Source organism: Peromyscus californicus, unplaced genomic scaffold (genome assembly GCF_007827085.1).
Source record: "Peromyscus californicus insignis strain IS unplaced genomic scaffold, ASM782708v3 Scaffold_3__1_contigs__length_106647218, whole genome shotgun sequence".
NCBI classification, from domain to species: domain Eukaryota; kingdom Metazoa; phylum Chordata; class Mammalia; order Rodentia; family Cricetidae; genus Peromyscus; species Peromyscus californicus.
Genome location: NW_026294551.1, coordinates 61190958 through 61217363, shown reverse-complemented (window position 1 = coordinate 61217363; position 26406 = coordinate 61190958). Strand labels below are relative to the sequence as shown.

The 26406-nt window shown below is 41.6% G+C and overlaps 1 protein-coding gene across 1 annotated transcript in view; it reads right to left on the bottom strand.

Moving 5' to 3' along the window:
- Positions 1-660: 660 nt before the first annotated feature.
- Akap10 (A-kinase anchoring protein 10) overlaps positions 661-26406 on the bottom strand; it is a 69071-nt gene continuing 43325 nt past the window's right edge. Inside the window, exons 11-15 of the mRNA XM_052757173.1 lie at positions 23409-23518; positions 18966-19048; positions 11352-11404; positions 10694-10789; positions 661-8028 (exon numbers count right to left, since the gene is read on the bottom strand). Of these exons, the coding sequence (XP_052613133.1) occupies positions 8023-8028; positions 10694-10789; positions 11352-11404; positions 18966-19048; positions 23409-23518 (348 nt within the window). The 3' untranslated portion in view covers positions 661-8022. The remainder of the gene's footprint in view (positions 8029-10693; positions 10790-11351; positions 11405-18965; positions 19049-23408; positions 23519-26406) is intronic.

Below are 26406 nucleotides of genomic sequence, written 5' to 3'. Positions count from 1 at the left end.
GCAAGTGGTCATCAGGGTCAGAGAGAAACAAGTTAACTAAGCATACCCTCGTGGACAAATGCTTTGAGAAAAGAACCTGTTTCCCCACTGCTCCTTGTTTACACGAGTGGTTCCACCACAAACCACAACTAGCCCAGCAAAATATACTATCACAGTAACAGAATACATACAAGATATACATTAATAATAAGCTAGGTCATACATTGTAACTATAACATCACACTTTGAAAATGAATTATTTAGCTTCTACTAGAACTTGTTTTTTTTTTTTTTTAAAAAGGAAGAAAACACAATCCAGAATTATCTCTACCTCTGAAATCTGAATGCTAAAATAGTAACATAGTTTCAAACATCCTTCCTCAGGTTAGTAGCTATTACTTTATTAACTTACCCAGTATTTTGTTGTTGTGTTTCCAGACAGAGTCTCACTATGCAGTCCCAGGTGTCCTGGAACTCACTGTGTAGACCAGCCTGCCTCTGCCTCCCAAGTGCTGGGATTAAAGGTGTGCACCACTACACCCGGCCTACTTATCCAGTATTATAATGAAAATGAATGTTACAACTTAAAATAAAGATCTTTGGTCAATTTGGCAACTTTTTAAAAAATTAAATGTATTAATTTGAGTACTTAAACTTTTAGGAATAGCAATCAGCCAGATGTCTATTTATAATATCTAATTTATTTAATTATACATGCTTATTTTAAAATAACAATATGTATAATACAATAATACAAAATATTGCTTTCCCCCCATTCTCACATTAAATAACATTTCTCTTCAAATCTCCATAAGCATCTTATGCACCAGTGTCTTCCTAGTTGCAGCTAGTTTCTTGAAGCAGATCTCCGTGGCTTGCATCTAAGTCATTCGGAGATAGAACACTTTAAAGATACATGCCTGACACTCTTCCATGAAGTCTGGACCAAGCTGTCACATCAGAACTCTCCTCTTCACCCTGGACTTATCCTGAGGGTCTTTGTAATCCTCATCACAAAACCACTTGCTTATTGCTTTTGAAATAGCTCTTTGAAAGGTTGGTTTGAAAATGTACTCCTGGAGTAGCGAAGGGATGTTTCTCTGGAATAAGTCTCTCTACCCTGCCTTTACAAATAACAAAACAAAAACAAAAACACAACACCCCTCCCAATTCATTCCTGTAGGAAAAACCTAGAACTTGCCTTGCAGAGGCCAGTGTGGGCTAAAAATACGCAGTCACCAGAGGTGGAACAGTTTCAGGAAATGGCAGGCTTAGTTACAGGAGCATGGTAGAGGTGGAGACCAAACTGTTGGGCTGTCATAGATTGTGATGTTTCTTGAGATGTAAATGAAGTTGTGAAGAAAGCTTGGAATGGTGTACCAAAAACTTTTTTGGGGAAGGGGAGAGAGACATTCCCTCTATTCTGCAATAGCTTGGAGCTGGCCAGATCGCAGAGAGGGCAGCCTCCCAAGCAGCAAGGGCCTCAATGTGGATGTCTCACCAATCAGGAAAAGGTGTTCATGGATGTTCAGCATGCTGATGCTGAGTCCTGGTTCAGTAAGGGGGGTTGGGAATTGTCTAAGCACATCAGGACTGTGAGAAAAATGGAATCAAATAAAAGAGCGATGTGCAGAATGGGCAGATTCTAGAGAATGACTGAGCTGGTTAGAAGTTTATGAGTGAAAAGATAGAGAAATCCCCAACAGGCTCCTCCCTTTTTCAAAACATATACTGAATTGTCAATATTTGTTTTCTAGACTGTAGGAAGTCTGCCCAGGGAACTGCTGAACAGCTGGGAACCAGAATAGCCCCAAGGGTAAACAACTGGAGAAGAGGTGAAGAGCAGGAGGAAAGGGAAAATGAGACACCAGCTGTCTATGGAATGACAGTCAGCACAGGAGAACAGGCCAGGAAGCATGGCAGGATCTCAGAGGGCAGACAGAATCAAGGAGCTGAGAGACAAACAGGAAAGAAAGACTGAGGAATGATGTTTGGATGTTCTTGGCTTTGATAAACATCTGGACACTAACGAAAGATGATAGGTGCCTTCCTCAGGGAGTCAAGAGTAGGAATTATATTACATTTCTGGGTAGCATGTTACTTTCAAAAAACCAGAATGAAAATAATCATTTCCCTAGCTGTGGTGATGATTTTAAGGCAGAGATTCTCAAAACTGTAGTCTTAGCAGCAGCAGCTGGAATGAAAATCTGCTGAGAATGAAAACTCTCAGGTCCCACCTAGACCTACTAAATCAGAAACCTGAAAGTTTAGTCAGAAAAGGCAGCCAATGTGCTAACAAGTCTTCCTGGGGATTCAGGTGCACACTAAAGCTTAAGAATAGTGCTTTTCAGGCTGGGCATGCAGCTCGGCTCGGGATAGCCTTGCCTAACATGTCCAAAGTCCTGAGTTCGATTATTAGCACTCCATAAATGTGTGTTTTTACATGCCTGTAGTGCTGTCTTGGGAGGTAAGAGGATATTAAGGAGTTCCAAGTCATCCTCTTCCACACAGGAAGCTGGAAGCCAGCCTGATGTGTTTAAGACTGCCTCAAGACAATAAAAACAAAACAAAACAACCCAGTGCTTTAAGGTGTGGATGGAATCCTTTTCCTTCCGTCCCTCCCTTCCTTTTCTTAAGACAAGGGCTCCACAGCCCAGACTGCCCTTGCTATACAGCTGAGGATGACCTTTAACTCTAGATCTTCCTGTTTCTAGCTCCTAAGAGCTGGGGTTACATATGTGTACTACCACACCCAGCTTCAGTTCTTCTTTAACCTTTGACATCTGCTATACTAGTCAGTGATGAGTGCTGGCATCCGTCAGAGCAGTGGGGAAGAGGGCTACCTGGTTTGTCTCTAGCTGTGTGATCCTGGAGACTCCTTTATCCTTCCAGCTTTAGTTTCATTTATTAATGTAAGAGAGAAAAAAGTACTTACCTTGTAAGACTGTGATAAGGATCAGAGAGTGCTTAGCACATCTAAGTGGTCAATTATGCTAGTTATTATTACCATCAATAAAGAAGCTTCACCAAGCCCACCACTTCATGGAGTAGTTCGATTCCCAGCTAGGTTTCTCCAAGTCCATAATTTTGCATCATGTGTATGTGATACACTTACATTAGTCTTCACGTTTCTAGATTCTAAGAATTAATGTATCCCGAAGTTCTGCAAAGAGCCTTGAGGTCAAGGCCAATCCTACACTCTCTGTTCATTGTCCTGTTCATAAGGCTGTTTATAACCTGTTCAACATGTGATCAAGCGCCCACACGTATATCCCTTTGGCAAGTAAATGGAGTGGTGTAGTGACTGGTCCTCATGTAATGGTGAAATTGGGAAGGTATGGAAGAGTGTTGACTCCCAATAGGGTTCTAGGTGGTAAAGGAATTAAATCTTGATCCAAAAAAGCCACCCAAGTCAAAAATACTAGTATGTATTTTATTTATTGGTGCTAGGGATGAAACCTAGAGTCCCATATATGCTAAGTACGGGTTACTACCACTGGGTGGGGTGGGGTGGGGAGAAACACCCTAGGCCAGCATGTTTTTGATGCAACTTTCCACTTCTGGTTCCTTCTTAGTAGAATCTGAGCTCGAGGGAAGTTAATCTTATTTTCTCCTCTCTCACTGAACTATAAATAGTATCTACCGAGTAAGCACTCACCAAACTCGTAGTTCATTAGGAGGAACAAAAGCTGCTCAAATCCGGGTATCTTTGCTGAGCTTCGGTGACTACCACTTAGAGCTACTCCAGTCTGAAGGGTCTCAGGCAGGCATTTCTTTCATCTATAAACTATTCTCATTTTACATTATGTGTACATAGGTCTATCTGTATGTGGATATGTGCATGCGAATGTAGGTGCACATGAGGGCTAGATGTGAGGGATCCCCCTGGAGCTGGTGGCTGTGAGTCACTTGACAAGAGCAGCATACTGCTGAGCACTCTCTCCAGCACCTGTTTGCAGTTTTGTGACTGAGTCTTATCAAAGCCGGCCTCAAACTTGTGATCCTTGCGCCTGAGCCTCCTGTGTTCTGGGATTCAGGTGCCAGCACACATGGTGGCTGGTGCCTCTTGTCTCACTAGGATTCGGGCAGAGGTCGATTTGGGATCATTATTAGGGACCAGCCTGAAGGCACATTCAAAAAGTGGTCTTGGAAACCTGAGACCAGAAGAAAAGCCAGTTGTTGGAATCCTCACCTCTCATTCATCCTTGGGAAACAGCTCTTTAACCAACTCCAAGGTTTCTCTGCACCCTCCTACCCAAGTCTCAGGTTCCTTGGGTGTCAATGTACCACCTTTAGGCAAGGGGCTTAATGCATCCTGTTCAAGTTCTACAGCATCCTTATAGTGTATCAGAGTAGGCCACTTTACAATGAACCAAGGATACACGCACAAAGTGCCAAGGCAAGAACACTGATCTTCCTGTGTACCCAGGCAGGCCCTCCCTAACCAGACACCCTTGGAACCTTTGCTCACACAGGTACCTTAAATGCCCTCTATGGCCTTTCCCCCTGTCCAGAGCACAGTACCATTCTTCCTACTCTAAGCCACTCCAACCCCTGCCCAAGCAAAGGGGCAGTTCCTTAGTGCCCACCTGGAAAGGACTCAGAGGGTAGGATACCTAGTGATATGACCCCCGCCCCTCCCCGCAAGATTTAGCCTTGAAGGGTTTTAGCAAGCAGTTTACTTACTACTTCATGGCTCCAGCCGGAGGTCAAAGGTGTGGCCAACACCTACAGCTCTCTTGAGTTGCCACTACTCTACTTCAAGTGTGTACTGGGCACATATTAGTTGAAACGCCTCCCAATTCTGGTCTTAGCATACAGCTAAGAGTGGTGAGTCAAGCTTATTCTCAGGCAGAGTATGGGGACACATGAAGAGGCCCTGGCCAAGGAAGCATGGCTTCTGATGGGGACCATCCTGCAACAAGCCAGGGGCCTTTCTAAGGCCCAAGTACCTTCTCACTAAAAGGATCGAGTGTCTTAGTTCCAGGAGGTTAGGATTCCATTTTGACAGTATACACGAGATGACTAAGGAAGGCTTACTACAGAAAAATTTTGCTCCAAAATGTCACAGTAATTAGCAACGTGCTGAACACATGGTCATTATGATTTAGAGAGCCGTGGTAGTACTTTAATCAAGAGCCTTTCTGTTGCATGTAGTAACACGTCACTTCACATCATGCTAAAGAAAAATCCAGATGCACTCTAAGCATCCCCAAGGATGAATGAAGACCAAGGCAAGGACACAGGGCTGGAGGAAGAGACCAGGGAATCTCCAGGTTTAGCAAAGCCTCCTGCTTGTTCACCAGTGCCAACTCCTGCCGTGTGAAGTACCCATCTAAGTCAGCCTCCAGGTCATCTTTCCTCGTGGTGACCAACATCTCCTTCATGCAAAAGCCTTAAGACACAGAATCATCTTGGGGCATTTCAATGAGTTCACCTCGGCTTGACCAGCTAGCATGCTGGAGAAGAGTGAAGAGGAGGAGACAAGAAAGCCACTGGGGGTGCTGAGTCAGGCAGTCTCCACAATGCCTTTAGAGACACAGTTGCTACACCAGCTGCTTAGCTGTTGATACTAAAACCAACCAGCAAAGAAGTCTGGTGTGGAGGCTGGGCCTGTAATCTCCAAATTTTGGGAGGCCGAAGCCTGGACTACATAGTGAAACCTTGTCTCAAAAAACTGAAAACAACAGCAATGAAGTGTGTAATTTTTCTACAGTTCAGAGTGATTTCCTCATAAAGTATCTACGGAACAAGTCAAAAGCTCTAGTAGTGTAAACAGTTTACATCTCAGAAAGCCTTAATGCATACTGGAACCCAAGCAGAAAAGGCTGTTTCCTGTTTCACTGCTTCACTGGACTTGGCTGATGCCTGCTTTTCACGTTCATCATATCCTACAGGAATGATGAAGAAAAGCCCAATTATAATGCTGTCACACTCGCACTGCTAAGCTGACTTTTAACAACCTGCTGACATTCACCTGCTTCTTTAGACTTAAAAACCCTGCCAGGGAATCATTTTGTGGATACATTGCAGAGAGCCTGGGACCCGGTGAGTGTTCAATGTTAGGTCAATCTTATGCCAATTTTAAAATGAGAATAAGGATCTAACATATAGTTGGTCCAATATATTGGGTCACTCTGCTTCTATACCTCACAACAGACAGAGCAGAAAATAAAGCCAATCTCAATTTTGCTCATTTCCCCTTAGACATAGCTTATAAATACTGACATCTCTAGCTCAGAAGCACACAATACATACAAAGAAACCACTAGAAAGTATTTTAACAAAAACCGCTAGTTTAAATAGCTTAGAGTAGCACAGAAATTTCTACTCTAAAACATGCAGAGGCAGGAGGAGTCACCCAGAATCACATTTTACTCTATGACCTTTATATTGCTTTTCACTTGAAAGTTTGAAGCAATGTGAAATGGATAGAAATACTTTGCTAAAAGAACAAAATAAACCACCACAGCACATATATTGATAAAAACCTTTCACTTATGCCTACATCCAAATATAAGACTATGTCCAGTAGTGGATCATATTCTGAGGTTTTGTAAAGCAAATGGAAATATTAGGAAGGGTCAATAGAAGAGCCATAAATGCCCTGAAAGCAGGAAGTTGACACCATTTTAAATATAATTCATATATATATATTTAAAATCAAACACAATTAAATAGAATATGGTTTAAGTACATGAATACTTCAGAATAACAGAGTTGGTACATAGTACCAAAAACTTATACACAGCCTTTTTGCTTCTTCTGTTGATAAACAGTGTGCCTCTATACAATCAATATTGCAATGAAATAAATTCTCTATTCATTCAAGACTTTCCCAAGGACAGAGGTGATTAATAATATATATATATATACACACACACACACACATATATATATATATATATATATATTTTTTCTTTTGCACACTCTGAGCAAAAGCAACGACACCTAAGAAAACTTCCGTTCTCTCTAAACTCACACACAGGAAGCACTGGCGGCATCATGTGGTCAGGGGAGTGTGCTTGCCAGTGGGTGGCCCAGCCAACGGCAGAGCCACAGGTGCAGAGCCAACTAAGCGGCAGGGCAGTGAGTGAGTTTCCTACTGTCTGAAGACAGAAAGAGAAAAGGCGACTGCACATTTCCCACTCACAGTGAAGAACTGGGGAGACACTACAAAGTGAGTACTTCTTTCCCCCACCTTACTAGAAAAATAAAATCTGAGAATGTGTTCCAAGTACCACATGGCAAAAACTGGAGTGATACTTAATTTTTTCCCATGTGTATTCCGAAGAGGGAATAAAGTATCTGGAGCATGGCATTCCTATGGAGGAATGGGTCTTGATGCTCAAAGTAAGCTAAATGTGCCCTTTTGCTAGCAGAGGAGAAACTAGCTTTAAGGATATAACAACATCACAGGAGTGAATGAAATGTGAAAATTGTGTTCTGTCACCAAAGAGAAGGATGACATCACTGAGGCTTGACCCACGACTTGTCAGCTTCTCTCTAAATGAATGCCTCTGTGAAGGAAGACTACACAAGGGATCGTCACCTGCTTCACAAGCTGCTGGCCCACATCGCCACTTGGAGCTGCACGCTCCAGGTAGGACTGACTCACCTGTGAATTTTAGGACAAAAACAAGCACCTCTGTCTCGTGCTTTCTGATACTGCTAAGGATGGAGTCGGCTGCAAGCATGTGGACCACACACCAACTCACGCTTCTCTGCCTCACAGGATGTAGTCCCTGTCTATTCCAGTGGGTAACTCTCTCATAGCGGGTTACAGCTACTGGAAAACGAATTGTCTAGTAATGTCACCAATACCACTTTGTATCTTGTGACTCACTGTGTTACCATCATGTGCATCTATGTCTACATTTAACAACAGATCTTGGACTGTCTTGCATTCCTTCTTGGAAACAACAGTGATCTAGCAGTGGAAAGAAATGCAGTGCTCCATTTTCATCGGCTGTGTTGAAGAATCCAACCAAAGGGAAAAGTTCTTATTTTTCAAAATCACATTTTCTTATCTCTCGTTTTGAGTCACAGCTGAGAGAAAAAAAAACAAAAAGAAAAAGGTAAGGTACATTCCTGTAGTAAGTGATACATTATTAGCACAGATAAAAGAAGTGCCCAGCATGTACACAGTGCTTCCTATGTGCCAGAGCTTAGGGGACAGCTGAGTACTTTCTTGTGAGGCAAAGTATTAACCATGCTCAGATATCCCAAGTCAACAGGAGCTTAAAGAAGCTAAGAACTTGCTTTTATTTTTGTGTTTGGTCAATGGTTATTAGAATGAAACCATTCACTTTTCTCTCTGTGTGAGTTCATGTGTGTGTGTGTGTGTGTATGTGTGTGTGTATGTGTGTGTGTGTGTGTATGTGTGTATGTATGTACGTATGTGTGTGTGTATGTATGTGTGTATGTGTGTATGTGTGTGTGTATGTATGTATGTATGTGCACTTGTGTGCACATTGTGTGGAAGCCAGAGGTGAACTCTGGGTGCCATTCTTCAGGGACTGATCACTTTGTTTTTGAGGCAGGGACTCCAACTGGCCTGAAGCTCAGAAATTGGGCTATGCAGGCTAGGCAGTGAACCCTAGGAATCCAGGCTAGGCAGTGAACCCTAGGAATCCATCTGTAAGCACCAGAATTATAAACAAACGATGCTGTACCTGGCTTTTTAATGTGGGTTCTAGGGACCAAACTCAAGTCCAAAGTACTTCATCAATTGAGCAATCTCTACAGTCTGTCAATGTGTGTCGTGCCCCCCTCCCCCCCCAAGACAGGGTTTCTCTGTGTAGCTTTGGAGCCTGTCCTGGAACTCCCTCTTTAGACCAGGCTGGCCTTGAACTCACAGAGATCCACCTGCCTCTGCCTCTTGAGTGCTGGGATTAAAGGTGTGTGCTACCACCGCCGGCAATGTCCTTATTTTTTTTAAATTTATTTATTTCAGCTAGGGCTGTTACACAGAGAAACTGTCTTATAAAAACAAACAAAAAAAAAAAAGGAAAAAAATGTATTTATTTTATGCACATTGGTGTTTTGCCTACATGTATGTCATTTTCATCACAGCAATAGAAACCTAATTAAGATACGTGTTGTTTCATCTTCAAGTACGTGGGGTGGGGGCAGTGCTCTTCCATCCATCCATATTTTTTTGTGGCTTATTCCTGTTTGGTCAGGAAAGAGACTGTAGGTTTCAATCATTTACAATTAATGAAATTTGTTTTATGGCTGAAGATATAGTATATCCTGGCAGATGATTCTTGTACACATAAAAATTGTGTAAGGTGGGGCTGGGAGACGGCTCAGGGGGGTAAAGTGCTCACACAAGCATGAGGACCCGAGTTCAGACCCTAGCACCCAGGTAAGCGTGCACAGTGGCATGGGATGGGGAGGCAGAGGCAGGAGGAGCCCTGGGGCTTGCTGAACAGCTAGTCCAGAAGAATCTGCAAACTCCAGGGTCAGTGAGAGAGACTGAGGAAGACACCTGATGTTAAACTATGGCCTCTATATGCACACACATGAACATGTGAACACACACACACACACACACACACACACACACACACACACACTCACACACATACACACACAAATTTAAAAATTTTTAGAAAAGAAATTCATCCAACAAGTGTCAAAAAATTTTCAATTAAAAACAAGCCCAGTTGGGTCGTTTGTCCTGTTTTATTTAGAGTAAATTTAATCATTATGTTTTTTTGTTTTGTTTTGTTTTGTTTTTTTTCTTTTTTTGGTTTTTTGAGACAGGGTTTCTCTGTGTAGTTTTGTGCCTTTCCTGGATCTCACTTTGTAGACCAGGCTGGCCTCGAACTCACAGAGATCTGCCTGCCTCTGCTTCCCGAGTGCTGGGATTAAAGGTGTGCGCCACCACAGCCACCCGGCATGTGTTTTGTTTTTTTTCCTCTTTAAATGTTCCTTTTCATTCCTCACTTCATCAAATCTCATGGGCTCTATTCAGTTTGCCTTCTTTACTTCAGGAGCCAACTGTCAACAGTGGGCTAGGGAATCACTTCAATTCTACTGCTTTCAAAGATTACCCACTCAGTGTCCACTATCTGGAAACATACTTTGTTTTGTTCATCAGTCTTGCAGTTCTTTATGATGAAAGGTAATTCCTATAGCAGTTAATACTTCAGAGGCAAGTATAAGTATTCTAATATTGTGTTTGTGTGTGTGTACACACATGAGTGCAGGTATCTGAGGCATCAGATCTTGGTGTTACAGGTGGTTGTGGATTCGGGGAACCAAATTCAGGTCCTGAGCAAGAGCAGTATGCACTCTTAACCACAGAGTCCAAATTCCAGCCCGCCCGCCCCCCCTCCCCGGCCTTTTTTCTTTTCTTTTTCTTTTTTTTTTTTTTTTTTTTTTATTAAACACTCAAAATGTGTGCGTGTGTGCGCGTGTGTTTGTTTATTTACCTTACAAAAGCCAGGTCGGGGCAGAGATACATTTCAGTTGGTAGAGTGCTTTGGTAATATTCACAAAGCCCAAGGGTGGCTCCCACACCACACAAAGCAGTTGTGATGGCACAGCCTATAATTCTAGCAGCTGGGAGGTGGAAGTGAGAAGATCAGAAGTTCTAGGTGGACATTAGTCACAAGACTTTGAGCCTAGCCTGGGCTACATTAAGACCCTGTCTCAAACAAACAACAACAACAACAAAAGGCTGTCAGAGCAGAAGTCACCCTACCTTTGTAGATTTCTCTAATGGTTGATCATAGTGTGCCTGCTGCATAACGTCACTTACTATCATCTTAGCAATCTTCCAAGCTAGTTCCTCCTGGGCCTGAAAGAAGTAATTCAAACTGTTGATAATGACCATTCATTAGGAGGCTCAAGATACATATAATCAGTCTTCCAAACATGTCTATCGTTTGGCTAAAAAGCACCTTCCCATATATAAAAGAATCTGGGCACCTGTGGCTCTGATACATTAACATGTAATTCACTGTCTGACAGAGTCAGCTACTGAGTAGCCAACATCATGACTACTTTGTTTGCTGGTCAGGACAGAACACTTTTCTCCTACTCCCATCTCTCGATGTCCTTAACTATTCCAAAGACAAGCTTCCCTGCTAACACCACAACTGAAACTGCTGAAGAAAACATCTCCACTTGTGTCTCTACACTAATGACCTGGTGTGGCTGCAGTGGCCACAGTCTGAAGATACTTTCACTGTCAACACTGGGCAATTATTAAATGCTAAGAGGAGCGTCTCCTGTTACAGACAGGATAAGAGGGCACTGATATGTCATCTGTGTAACAAGGAAAGCGAAGGAAGAGAATGTGGAGTCTTCCTGAGCCAAGGCAGGCCTTCTTCTTCTGTAAGAACACACTCAAGACTTACCTCATCAGTATTCCCTTGCACCCACTTCTTCATAGCTTGTGAGAACATGAATCCTAGCAAACAAAGCCAAAGTGAGTATGGATTTTAAGTGTAATTTTACATTACTAATGTTTTTAGGAGATATCACTTAGACATAGATATTATTTCCTAGTGTCCCATTAAAAATATTAATAAGAACAGTTTATATTGCTTCTATAAGAGTGTTTAAAATCACTTTGTGGAAATTGTTATTTAATTCTGGGTTTTCCTTCTACTCTTCTTACCAGATGAAGAAGATTAATGTTGGACTTGGAGCTAACCCTGAAAACAAACCAACCCACCCCTAATCCATACAATGTTTTGGTGTAAGAATCTACCAACACATCAGGAGACTGATGGATACATCTGTTTTTCTCCCCAGTCTGAAAGCGTCCTTCAAGTATTTCCTTTCTTTTTCTTTCAGTTTTTTGGTTTTTTGAGACAGGGTTTCCTCTGTGTAGCCCTGGCTGTCTTAGAACTCACTCTGTAGACCAGGCTGGCCTCAAACTCACAGAGATCCGCCTGCCTCTGCCTCCTGAGTGCTGAGATTAAAAATGTGTGCCAACACCGCCTGGCAGTCTTTCTTTAAAAAAAAAAAAAAAAAAAACACACTTTAACAATTTATTTATTTATTTATTGGGGACGAGTGGGAATTCTTAAGAGATCAGAAGACAACTTAGAGGAATTGATTCTTTCCTTCCACCATGGGTGTCCTGGGAACTGAACTAAGGTTGTCAAGTTTGGTCACAAATGCCTTTACTCCCTGAGCTACCTCTCTAGTCCCAGATTAATTCTTAAGGTAAGACTCTAATTCAGCAGCTGAGATGAGCCTAGACATGCCATTCATGAAAAATACAAAATCCAGATCTTTTTCCTTCAATAATTTTTATTATTGAAGGTTAAAAAAAAAAAAGAAAGAAGAAAAAAAATATTGCCTGGCGGTAGTGGCACGTTTTTAATTTCAGCAATCAGAGGCAGAGTAAGTTTGGTCCGGTCTACATAGTAAGTTCCAGGACAGCCAGAACTGCATAATGAAGATCCTGTCTCAAAAACAAAATAACAACAAAAAAGGTTTATTTATTTGTTATTATGTATCTGTGCACATGAGTGCAGGAGCCCATAGACGCCAGAGCATTGGATCCCCTGGAGCTGGAGTTACAGGTGGTTTTGAGCCACCCCATGTGGATGCTGGAAACTATATTCCAGTCTTCCAAAAGAGCAGCAAACATTCTTAACCACCGAGTCATCTCATCTCTCCAGCCCTCCATTTAAAGTTTTAAATACTAGTCTGATCATCAGTTATTACCAAGCAGAGTCATATGGCTGCTGAATTATTTACTTACTCCACTACTCTCCTGCAACTGCTTGACTTTCAATCTTCAGTCTGGACTCTTCCTTCTAATTCCTGCTAACACCTTAACTCACTTTAAATCCTCTTCTTAGTACCAGCCCTACAGAATGACAGTCTTCTTGATATCTCTCTCTCTCTCTCTGACACTATTTCTTTCAAATTTTACTGCCAGAGAAATGCTTCTGGCCAGCAGTCAGCTCTGAAACCCAGTACCATAGAGTTCACACTTCAATCTCCTTAATTTGGGAGGCATAGAAAGGCTCTCCCAAAGACAGGCACAGGGAGAGTGCCACTGGAGGGGCACATGCTCACATCTTTTTGTAATTCCTTCTTATTATTTTAACATTTATTATTTTTATGTTTGTTTTTTGAGACAGGGTTTCTCTGTGTAGTCCTGGCTGTCCTGGAACTCACTCTGTAGATCAGGCTGGCCTCGAACTCAGAGATCTGCCTGCTTTTGCCTGCCCTGGAGATGGCTGTGAGTCACCCGCCTTTGAGTGCTGGGAACCAAACTTGAGTTCTCTTGCAAGAGAAGAAAGCTTTCTTTTTCTTTCTTTTTATTATTTTATTTTTGTTTTTTTCAGAGCTGAGGACCGAACCCAGGGCCTTGCGCTTGCTAGGCAAGTGCTCTACCACTAAGCTAAATCCCCAGCCCCCGAAGAAAGTTTTCTTAACTGCTGAGCCATCTCCCCAGCTCCTTGCTATTTTTTGAAATATAACTAACTTTGTTTGCCCTGAGATAAAACTTCTCATGTTTTCAGAAACCTCTAAGATATTCACAAGTCTTTTTTAATATATATATATATATATATCATGGGGGGGGGCATGAATGTGCTCTGACCCAAGTGTGGAGATCAGAGAACAATTCTGTGGCGTTGGCATGGGTTCCTGGACTGAACTCAGGTTGCCAGGCTTGCATGGCAAGTACCTTTACCTAATGAGCCATCTTGCCAGACTCAGGATCTTTCTTAAAATTCAGTCTTTTTCTCTGTGCTGTATTACCAGGGTCTCAAAAGCCAAATCAGAACTATAGGCAGCAAATGACAAAAAATCATCTGTCCTCAGCAAAGGCAGGCAGAGGAGGGGGGTTGAGCTACAAAAATTCTTGCCAAAGGATAGTAGGAGTCAAACCCCTGTTGTGCTATTTGTGATGATAGTATTATTAAGCGTCAATCTTGACAGAATCTAGACTTCCTGGGGAAGACCTGCCCACTGAGGGTGGCACCATTCTCTGGTTGGAGCTTTGAAGTCTATAAATGATGAAAGGGAACTGAACAGCCACACACACTTATCAGTCTCTGCTCCTGCTCTGGGCTGATGTGACTGGCTGCTTCGAGCTCCTGTCTCCTCAAGCTCCCTGCCATGATGGACTGGACCCTTGACTGCGAGACAGAATAAGCCCTTTCTCCCTTCAGTTGCTTTTGTTAGATTATTTTATTACAGAAAAACAATTAATCTGCTAAAACCACAACTTCTTGAGCCCCCAGTTTCTTCATTTGTAGAAGAGGTAAGTATAGACACAGATGCATCACCTAAGAACTACATAAGCTTGAAAACTCCCACAAGTAGTCACTATTTAGGATCTGAGCAGGGAGGAAGGACTTTTTTTTGAGTATCTGCAGACTAAAATGTTACATATAAGAAAATTTCAAAAGGCAACCAAGTTTAAAAATGACTTTGTTCTGAAATAAAATATAGCCCATAATTTTATCACTCACATAATCACACAATGGAATTTAAAAACTAATCTATCAACAAAGGTTGACTAATATCTGCTAGGCACAATTTTAGAAACAGGGAATATACTGGCAAATAAGGATTAGACAACAGCCTTGAGTTCACAGGGCTAATGTCATAGTTACACAAGAGGAAAGCTAAACAACAGTAAGCTGATGGCTCACAGGGAAAGCTTGTCTGAGTGAGGGGTAATACTGAGAGGAGAGGAACCAATCACTGCACACAGACCGCAGCAGGGCAGCAGCTACAGAAGGCTCTATGAAGGAAGAAACTACAACTGTAAAGCACAGCTCAATTAGAGCTTGGCTCGTCAAAGAGAGTGGTTCAAAGTAACACTACAGAGGCCAGAGGGGGCAATCGGAGGTTCCAGCAGGGAGGACAGATTTTATTTCAAGTGCAGTAGGATGCTGGGAGGAAGGAATAGCATGGATGATGAAGCAGTAGAGAAGCTAGGTGTGACCCCTTGACCATGCTGCGTTCTCTGGCTCAGTCCTCAATTCTTGTTTCACAGCAGAGGATAAGGGGGAATGAAAAGTAAAAGCTCACGGCCCTCCATTTTGTATGCTTAATTGCTATTAAACTTTCTGTACATCTTTTCAGGTGGTATTTTAATATGTAACTTCAATATTAGGGAAGAGTCTCAATTTTTTTGGCCTGGAACTCACCACTATAGACCAGACTGGCCTCAAACTCAGAGATCCACCTGCCTCTGCCTCTCTGCTTCCCAAATGTTGGGATTAAAGGACCATGCCACCACAATGACATGGAGAGTCTGTTGAACATCTATAAATATTTCCTACCAAAATGTGCAATTTCCAGTTTACAAGAAATGCCAAGGAAAATAAGCTGAGTAACATAATTAGGAAAATCTAGGAGGCAGAGAATTCTGGAATTAGCCTGATATGTTTAACAAATCAGAGGCCTAAGAAAGGAAGCAAGCCAGAGAAAAGCTGACAGACTGTACCTTTTATTTATAGCTCTGGCACTGGGCATAGTGCTTGGCACTCAGGATGACTGAAGTATTTTCCGAATGTAGCAATGACCACCAAAGGAAGTAGGGGTGTACAGATGTGCTTAATCAAATAGCATAAACCACTAGTCATGATTTCATGTAATGTGTCTTGATTAAAAGTTCAAGTAACAGGATGGAGAGTTGGATCAGAGGTTAAGAGCACGGGTTGCTCTTGCAGAGGACCTGAGTTCAGTTCCCAGCACCATATGGTAGTTCACAATCATCTGTGATTCCAATTTCAAAAGACGGAGCCCTCTTCTGCCCTTTATGGGCATCAAGCATGCACATGATGGGCACGCATGCGCATGTGTACACACACACACACACACACACACACACACACAAATCTCATATACATAAATTAAACCTTAAATTAAAACAAACAAACCATAATGATCTTAATGGATGGAACTGCTAGCAGAAATGTAATCCTGTTGCCTGTTCTTCTAATGTAACACAAACCAAACTGCTCTTCTACTCTGTGCCTAACTCATGAGCACCACCATTCCTGACTAGACTCCGACAAGAAGCCTCTTTACTTCTTCTCTTAAACGGCTGTGTTCTATTTCCAAATGGCTGCCAGAACAACTCTTTCAATACGTCATGTCACATCACTTCTCTAACCCAACCTGCCATGACTCTCCATCAGTCTCTCTAATCTTTGCAGTGGTCCTTACCACCACCTACCATTCTTTTTTCTGCTCCCTCTACTCCGAACACACTGGTCTTGTCCTTTGATCACGTGGTGTGCTCCAATTCAGTCCTCCTCCTCCTTCCTTCAGCTTAGACACCACTGGACCGACACCCCTCTCTTCCTAAGCCTAAGCTAAACTTTCTGAAGATTACTTTTCAAATACTACTTCCCACTTTTCTGACAATCCCTTATCCTGCATTTAATTTATACTATTAGTACTTATGGCTAAGTACTGAACTTATGCATAAGCTGTGTTTATCTATTTACTGTCTCCTCACTGTCATGAGTCACACAGAGACAACAGTACCTGTTTTTTCGTAAGCACTGAGAGTGTCATATGCACAGTAGACACTTACTACATTTTAGAATGAATGGCATGAAGAGATTGAATAATTAGGATGAACAGAAACAGAGAACTCAAAGGTCATTTACTGGGCAGAGCTTAGTAGCAGAACACTGCTTGGCATGTACCAGGAACTGGGTGTAATCCCCAGCACTGAAAAAGTGTTACATTTTTTTTTTACTCTCTATGCTCTTTTCAGCCAAACACCTTAGACATGTCTGATGAGACAGGAAATAAACCCATGAAATGGGTAAATAAGGTCAACTAGAAAGCAGACTGTTCTATATTACTTCAATAACTTTTGCTTTTTTTTTCTTTAAAAATGTCTGACTTAAGGGTAGATCATTTATCAAAAGAGGGGTGAAATTCTCTATCAAAATATAACTGCATTAAGGCTCAGCAAGTAAAGCACTTGTGCAAGTGTGAGAACCTGAGTTCAATTACCAGCACCCAGGAGAAAGTCAGGTATGGTAGTGTGTGGATGCAGTGTTAGCACTCCTATGGTAGAGAGGTGGTGGAGGATCTAAACATTACACCCATAACGTACATTAAGAAAAAAAATATATATATATAGTGTGTGTGTGTTTAAATATAGATAAAGCACAAAGAAGCCAGTGCTATTAACCCAAAAGGAAGACTAACAACAGCTTCTATTTTAAACCTAATCAAGCAGGGCACTTTCTTTTACAAAGTTGATATCATTTACTCAATGCAGTACAGTTGATCCAGCCACACTGACAAGTTCTAGATGTCATCTGAATGGATCCACATTTGTTTCCAAAATTTTCTTGTGTGAACCAACTATTTGGAACTGAAATCAGTCACAAAGAATGCATTTAAAAAAAAAAAAAGACTTGAAAGGAACAGTTAGATGTGCATGATGTGCATGTATGCCTTTAATCTCAGAACTCAGGAGACAGAAGATGACAGATGTCTGTGAATCCAGGCCAGTTAAGAATATACAGTGAGACTGTCTCAAAAAAAAAAAAAAAAAAAAAAAGGTGGGGAGACAGACAAACTTGAGGGGCTAAGGAGAGGGCTCAGTGGGCAGAGTGCTTGCTATGTTCAGATCTCCAGAACCCACATAGAAAGTTGGGTGTAACTGTACATCTGCAACCTCACTGCTGGGGTACGAGCTGGTGGGGACAGGCTGGGGGTAGGGCTTGATTGGTCAGTCAGTCTAGCTGAAAGGCAAATTTCAGGTTTTGTTAGAGACCCCGTTTCAAAAATATAGCCGGGCAGTGACATACACCTTTAATCCCAGCACTCAGAAGGCAGAGGCAAGCAGATCTCTGTGAGTTCGAGGCCAGCCTGGGCTACAGAGTTGAGTTCCAGGAAAGGCTCCAAAGCTACACAGAGAAACCCTGTCTCAAAAAAAACAAAACAAAAAAGAAAAATACAAGGTGAAGAAATGATTAAGGAAAACATTCCCACATCAATCTCTGGCCTCAAGCCATGCCTGTGTGGGTGAGTGAATATATGAATATATACCACAAACACCCAAAATGAAAAAAGAAAAAAAAACTTTAAATCTTAAGACTTGACCAAGCCACTCTTCCACTGACTGTTAGACAAAGGATCTGGATTTCAACTTATTATTTTCCATACATATTTCATAACGATTTCCAGTAATAGAGGAACTTTAATAAACCAAAGAATCACAAGATAAGCCACATGCCAACCTAGACTGAATGTATACCTTTAAATCAAAAGGAAAAAATACATCCCCACTGCTGTGCCTTCTGTAGTGGCAAAGTCAAGTTCAATAACCTTTTATTCAAAGGAAGAGATTGTGTAGAGGTATGGTACACAATGTCCTCACACTCAGGTATGGTGATATTTTATTTGTACTGAAATGTGATTTTATTTGTATGTTAATAAATAAAGTTGCCTGGGGGTCAGAGCTAATAGCAAGCCATAGCAGAAGCCGGGCAGTGGAAGCCGGGCGATGGAGGCGCAAGCTTTTAATCCCAGCACTTGGGAGGGAGAGCTATGCAGATCTCTGTGTGTTCAAGGATACAGCCAGCATGGAGACACACGCCTTTAATCTCAATACCAACCATAGAAGACCTGGAGGTCTGTATAGACAGGCAGTGACGAGGGGGTCATGTGGTTGGGTTTACAACCAATGAGAAGGCAGAACAGAAAGTCAATAAAAAGACAGATACACAGGAAGTAGGTCTCTTGCTGAGGGGAAGGACAGTAGCGACAGTGAGGGGTAAGAAAGGGTTTTTAGCTCTTAGCTATTGCTCTGACCTCTTGGGCTTTTAATTCTGCATTTGGCTCTGTGTTTCTTATTTAAAAAAGACTGTTACATCTACACTCAGGTGTATCTATAAACAAAGAGTAAAACACTTAGAAGTCGCAACCACTGTAAACCTTAAATATCCTTCACTTACAGTTAGTATCTAATGTGAGCAAAAGCTTAATATAAAGAATAAAAAAATACTACATACAACCTTTTGATTTCTTTACATCAGGTTCAGGCTCAGATTCTCGGATGAACTGCCCCAAGTCACTGACTCTTCCAAAGGACATCTTCCTAAACATGATGAAAAGAAGAATATAATTTCTAAAATTCAAAATCAAGTTTAAGTAGCTCATCTATAGCTCAAAAGCTAGAAACACAATTCATAGCAATTCAAGTTATTCAAAGGAAGGTTTATTTGAAACAGAACCTCTTTTCATGGAGACAATCTCTAATTCAATGGAATTCCTTTTAAAACCCCAAAAAAGGTTTATGAAATGTAACAGTAGGTAATTCAAGTTCTGAATTTCTTTCTTTTCTTTTTTTTTTAAGTTTTTCAAGACAGGGTTTCTCTGTGTAGACCAGGCTGGCCTCGAACTCACAGAGATCTGCCTACCTCTGCCTCCCGAGTGCTGGGATTAAAGGCATGTGCCACCTGTGCCGCCACCATTACCACCACCACCCGGCAAGTTCTGAATTTCATACAATACAGAGAATAGACATAAGACTAGCCAAGACAATTTTGCGAAAGAAGAAACAAAAAAGTCTGATTTGGTTTACATGATCAGAATACATGACAACTCAAGGATGAAACTGTAGTTCTGTAGTACAGTATGTGCTAGCACAGATGAGGCCTGGACTCAATCCTCAGTACTGAAGACAGAACAAAACTAAGACAACCAACCAAAACCCTCTCCTAAACTCATGAATGAAATCACCAAACACAGAACAGAGTGTAATACCAACACAGTGTAACAGTGATTATGTGAGCAGGAAGGGAAGAAGATAATCATTTGTGAGTAATTAAAGGGGAAAATAAGCTTATGCGCACTTATTGCAACAAGCTCTTTCTTTTATTTTGTTTGCTTTGGTGTTTTGCCTGCATGTATGTCTGTGTCAAAGTGTCAGAACTTGGAGTTACAGACAGTTGTGAGCTTCCATGTGCGTGCTGGGAATTGAACCTGGGTCCTCTGGAAGAGCAGTCAGTGCTCTTAACGGCCAACCCATCTCTCTAGCCCAAGCTTATTTTTTTTTATTAAAAAACAACAAAACTATCTATTTGTAATTACAAGTTAAAAGAAGAGAAGCTAAAACAAGAGAAGCTGGTATCTATGTATTATTTTACTTTGGAAAAGGGTCTTATTTTAGAGACATTCTAGGAATTCTCATCTTATATGGCATGTATTTATGTCAGAATACCAACATACACACATGTATTTGCCTTGGGAAAAACTTCCTAGGTGCTAAAAGAATAAAACTAAAACAAACAATGAAACCTTTAAAAGATGAAAGTGAGAAAAACATTTTATATACATTATTTTAAAATTTTTTATACATAAAGAACTAAATGAAACATTTTGTAACTGACAGACTGGTGGGGTTGTTTTGTTTTGTTGGTCTTTTTTGTTTTGTTTTTGAGACAGGGTCTCTATGTAGCCCTGGCTGTCCTGAAACTTGCTCGAGAGATTTGATGCTGTAACAAAAGGTGTGAGCCATCATGCTTGACTACCAACTAACTTGCTGTTTTGTTTTGTTTTGTTTTTTGAGACAGGGTTTCTTTGTGTAGCTTTGGAGCCTGTCCTAGAACTCACGCTGTAGACCAGGCTGGCCTTGAACTCACAGAGATCCTCCTGCCTCTGCCTCCCGAGTGCTGGAATTAAAGGCATATGTCACCACCAACTGACTTTCTTATGTGAGGCTCTAAGTAAATGAACAATTCCATAAGAGTACATTTCATCTTCAAGAAAGAACTTATTTGGACTTTGTCCACCATTTTCTTTTTCTTTTTTTAAAATGTATGTGTGTATACTTGTTCGTGTGTGTATGTGTTTGCATGAGTGTGTGTGCATGTGTGTGTGTGTAGGCCAGAGGTTGATTTCAGGCACGTTCTTCAGTTATTCTTCACTGTACTTACTATTGTTTTAAACATATAATCGATGCGTTTATTTATGTAGTGGCAGGAGAAGCTCATACACTGTAGCACCTGTGTGGAGGTCAAAGGACAACTCACGGGAGCTAGTTCTCTTCCACCATGTGGGTCTCAGGGATTAAATTCAGGTGGTCGGAATTGGCAGCAAGTGCCTTTGCCTAATGAGCCATCTTACCGGCTCTGTCCATCTTATTTTTTGAGCTCGGCCTCAAAACTGAACTGAACCTGGAGCTTGTTGATTTAATTCGGACGGACGACCAATGAGCCCCAGGGATCCTTCTGCCTCTCCAGTCTGGAAACACAAGCCCAAGCCTGGCCTCTCCAGTCTGGAAACACAAGCCCATGCCTGGTCTCTCCAGTCTGGAAACACAAGCCCATGCCTGGCCTCTCCAGTCTAAACACAAGCCCATGCCTGGTCTCTCCAGTCTGGAAACACAAGCCCATGCCTGGCCTCTCCAGTCTGGAAACACAAGCCCAAGCCTGGTCTCTCCAGTTTGAAAACACAAGCCCATGCCTGGCCTCTCCAGTCTGGAAACACAAGCCCATGCCTGGTCTCTCCAATCTGGAAACACAAGCCCATGCCTGGTCTCTCCAGTCTGGAAACACAAGCCCATGCCTGGCCTCTCCAGTCTAAACACAAGCCCATGCCTGGCCTCTCCAGTCTGGAAACACAAGCCCATGCCTGGCCTCTCCAGTCTAAACACAAGCCCATGCCTGGCCTCTCCAGTCTGGAAACACAAGCCCATGCCTGGCCTCTCCAGTCTAAACACAAGCCCATGCCTGGTCTCTCCAGTCTGGAAACACAAGCCCATGCCTGGTCTCTCCAGTTTGAAAACACAAGCCCATGCCTGGCCTCTCCAGTCTGGAAACACAAGCCCATGCCTGGCTTTTTATTTGGTGACTGGAGGTCAAACTCAGGTCCACATCCTTACACTCTGTCTACCATTTTTAAAAGATCACTATGATCATTAAACATTACTCAAAAGCTAGGCAGGCAGGACAGCACAGTGGGTAAGGGTGCTTTCAGTAGAAAGCCTGGAAACTGGAGTTCAGGCCCAGAGAACCATGAAAACAGAGAACCACTCAACAAAGTGGGTCCTCTGGCCTCCACATCTGCACACGACATGTGTGTCCACATAGACATTTCACATAATCACACACATACACACACACACACACACACACAATTTAAAAAAAAAATTACTACAAGCTAACACAGTCAATGTGCACTTTCAAAGACAATGTGATTAAACTTTTTGTTTTCCTCAGTTTTTTCTAGACTTCTCAGCCATCCAAATGCCGCTGTTAAACTGTTAAGATCGAGTACAGCACAGGGTAAATAATCAAATCTATACAAGTTTACGTGTTCATCAAACCACACTTAGGGTAGGGTAAACACACACACACACACAGAGTAGGGTTGATCTACCTAGGTTTATGTAGTCATCAAACCACAATTAAGAAAGAAGTTACTTTCTGTGTGTCTAGTAAATTTCAGTAAGTAAAATATCCTATTGTCTTTCCATTCTAGGCTCAAAAAACCACTAAGTTTATTCTCAAATACAAACTCAGTTTCCTAAGAAATAGCTATGTAACACACAAGTAATGTCACCATCTTTTTTACTTTATGTGTATTGTTGTTTCTAAGATCCAGACTTTAAAATAGCTACAATGGCCAGACATGTGGCACATACTTCTAATCCCAGAATTTGGGAAACTGAGGCAGGCAGATCTCTGTCAGCCTGGTATATGTACTGAATCTCAAGCCAGTCAAGACTACATAGTGAGACAATGTCTCAAAATAATTAAGTAAATAAACAAAACAGGTAAAACGTGAACCCAATGGATTGTGTAGAGCAGACAGCCTAAAACACAGTATGTAACTATGGTATCATCCATCAGCCTAAAACACAGTATGTAACTATGGTATCATCCATCAGGTACATCGTAATGAAGAGATGATGGGAATGATGTGTACCAAGTGCTGCCTAGACATTAGACTATTTTCAGTGCTTTTCATCTATTACTTTATGCCCTTAGGGAGCTGCAGTATTAAATGAGACTAATAGATTAAGTAGCATAGCATGCCAAGAAGTAGACAGAACTGAAAACTCAAGAAAACCCCCAGAGCCTTCCTTTAAAATGTTTTATAATTTGTTGTTATGCATGTAACCAACATGTATGTGAATGCAGCTAAACACATGCCTCAGCATGCATGTAGAGGTCAGAGGAAACTTTGGAGAGTTGATTCTCTCCTTCCACCATGGTTCCAGGAACTGAATGAACTCAGGTGTTCAGACTTGCTGGCCTGGAATTCACTATGGAGACCAAGTTGGCCTCGAATTCACAAAGATTCATCTGTCTCTTGAATGCTGGGATTAAAGGTGGGCCACAATGCTTGGCTTCCTTATAATCACTATATTACATGATATATGAAAATGCTGGGTATTTGAATTTTTTTTTTAATTTTCAAAAGATGCTAAATTCTACACGAATTAAACTTACCCTGCGTATGTCCGTTGATATAAAGATTCTGGATCCAGACTTGCAGCATCCACAATTATTGCTTCATCAAAATTTTTCAGAATTTTAATACTGGCTTTTTTCATACTAGACTACAACAGAAATTATAAAATTAGTAGTAAATTATTTTAAAAAACAAACAAACAAACAAACAAAACAGTCCTGAGTCTGGGAGATGCGAGACCAGGATAGAGCTGTTTGTTTTGTCACCACCTCCTTCACTGAGGAGTGTACTGGCAACGATTCTGAGACACAGTCTACAGCTACAATGAAAGGAGGAAGGCACAAGACCAAGCACACAGCATGCATCTGCACACCAAACCCGTCGTCTTTCTAACGACCTATGCTGCGCTATCCTCAGACAGTATTGTTCTAATATGGAAGACTCAGCCTAATAAATATAACGCCTAACTCTTAAAGGGTAGATGAATGTCTTCAATTTTCAGTGAGGCTGTGTGAAAAGAGAAGGTAAAGAGCCCCACCTACAGTGACCGAGTACAGTCAGGTCCCTCCAGCATTCTAATTCAAACAAAAGGCTAAGCAGGTCAGAACCGGCATTTTTCTGAAACATAGAGCTATTCAGCTGACTCAGAAATCCAAATCTTAAAAATGCTATTATGGCTGGGTGGTGGTGGCATATGCCTTTAATCCCAGCACCCAGGAGGCAGAGACAGGCGGATCTCTGTGATTTTAAGGCCAGCCTGGTCTACAGAGTGAGTTCCAGGACAGTCAGGGCTGTTAATACAGAGAAACCTTGTCTCAAACAAAACAAAATGCTGTTATGGAGAGGCTCACATGTATGCAAAATAACTTAATAGTTAACATCAGTCACTGAAGCATTATTTAAAATGCCAACTGGGCCGGGCGGTGGTGGCGCACGCCTTTAATCCCAGCACTCGGGAGGCAGAGGCAGGCGGATCTCTGTGAGTTCGAGGCCAGCCTGGTCTACAGCGCGAGATCCAGGAAAGGCGCAAAGCTACACAGAGAAACCCTGTCTCGAAAAACCAAAAAAATAAAAAAAAAAAAATAAAAAAATGCCAACTGGGAAGAACAAGCTTAACCTGTAACTAAGAGGCAGATTAAATAAAATAACCGAATAGGCAATATACTGAGAAAGAAAGCCTCCAAATACATAATTAACTAAGAAAGGGACACTGGGATATGTTCGATGGACTAACATCTATGAGGCACTGTTACTCAGTGTGATGGTTAGTACTGTCAACAGGATCTAGAATCACTTGAAAACAAAACAAACAAACAAGCAAACCAAAAGCTTCTAGCACCCCTGTGAGGGGCTATCCACCCTGATCCGGTCTGTGCATATCTTCTAGCACCCCTGCGAGGGGTTACCCACCCTGATCTGGTCTGTGCATATCTTCTAGCACCCCTGTAAGGGGTTACCCACCCGGATCCGGGTGGCACCATTCCAGGGGAACGGGGTCAGGACAAAAATCAAAAGGAGAAAGTAAGGTAAGCTTAAGCATTCACTCTCTTCTTCCTGACTGTGGATGCAAGTACCCAACTGCATCAAGCTGACAGAAGTACTCAGGAACTGAGAGCCGTTCCTTCCTGAAGGTACTTTTGTCTGGTACAGTTCAGCAATGAGTGAGACAAGCAACTCACATACTCTTAACTGTAAGACCAGACATCACCAGACAAACATTTATCTAGAGTGTAGGCAGTATTCCATGAGTTATGGATCTAAAATTCTCAATAACAAGAAATTCAGCCATAAGATCAAGTAGGATTTGTCCTAGGAACACAAGGCATCTGAAAACCATGAGAAACTTTATACACTATATCAACAGAATCAAACTTCCAAACTTATATAGTCATCTTAGTACAAAAAAAAAAAATGTGTTAAAATATCTAACATATTCACCTGCAATTAAAAAAATACAAATCACATTTAGCAATCAATTTCTTTAATCTTATAGAGAACATCTATTAAAAATAAAATTAACAAACCTAAACCCTACAGATCTGATTGAACAGCACAGTAAAGGGGAGAAAGCTTAAAGCTTTTCTGGGGTCAGGAAAGAGGTAACTATACCTGTTCTTCTCACTTCTAGTCTCAAAAATAAATAAAAATCTGAAAGACACAACTTTACAAGGTGGTAGGGAATGGGAGGATAATAGCTGTAGACTAGCACCCCTGTAAGGGGTTACCCACCCGGATCCGGGTGGCACCATTCCAGGGGAACGGGGTCAGGACAAAAATCAAAAGGAGAAAGTAAGGTAAGCTTAAGCATTCACTCTCTTCTCTTTGATGCAGTTGGGTAGGACTTTGATCAATATATACAGGTGAAATTTCAACAGGGTACATAAATTTTAAAAATCAGTTAATTTAAAAAATGATTGTTCATGCTCATGTTTGCATGATGTGGGAGTGGGCAACATGTGCCACAGTGTGCACATAGAGGCCAGAGGAGAACTCAGTGGAGTATGTTCTTCCTTCCACCTTTATGTGGGTTTGTGAATTGAACTCAGATTGCATGACAAGTACTTCTTCTGACTGAACTTATCTCCTTGCCCTCAGTTAACGTCTTAAAGCCTCCTTTTGATTTGCTGTCTTGGGAACATCCCACTTCCTATGATTTTAGGGAGAATCAGGTAAGGTATGCTATCTAACATTTAAAAAATAAACAGCTCAAAAAGCAAGCAAAACAAATAAACAAAACAGAACAAATAAACAAGGAAGGCGAGCCTGAGGGAGGAGGCCTCACGTTCTCTACGTGGAAGTCGGGGTGGGGGGGTGGGGGGACTGACCGCTGCAGGCTATCCTCTGGTTCCCACACTAACTGTGACATGTGTGCCTGCACTCAAACACATCATACATACACTGTTTTAAACAAATTAAAACAATCTGAGTTCACTAGTAATAAAAAGTATCCTAAATTCAGTTATTAAAATTTCTCAAATAGTTGTAAAAAGAGCTCTTCAGAGTTATAAAATACTTTTTACTGGGCTGAGGAGATAG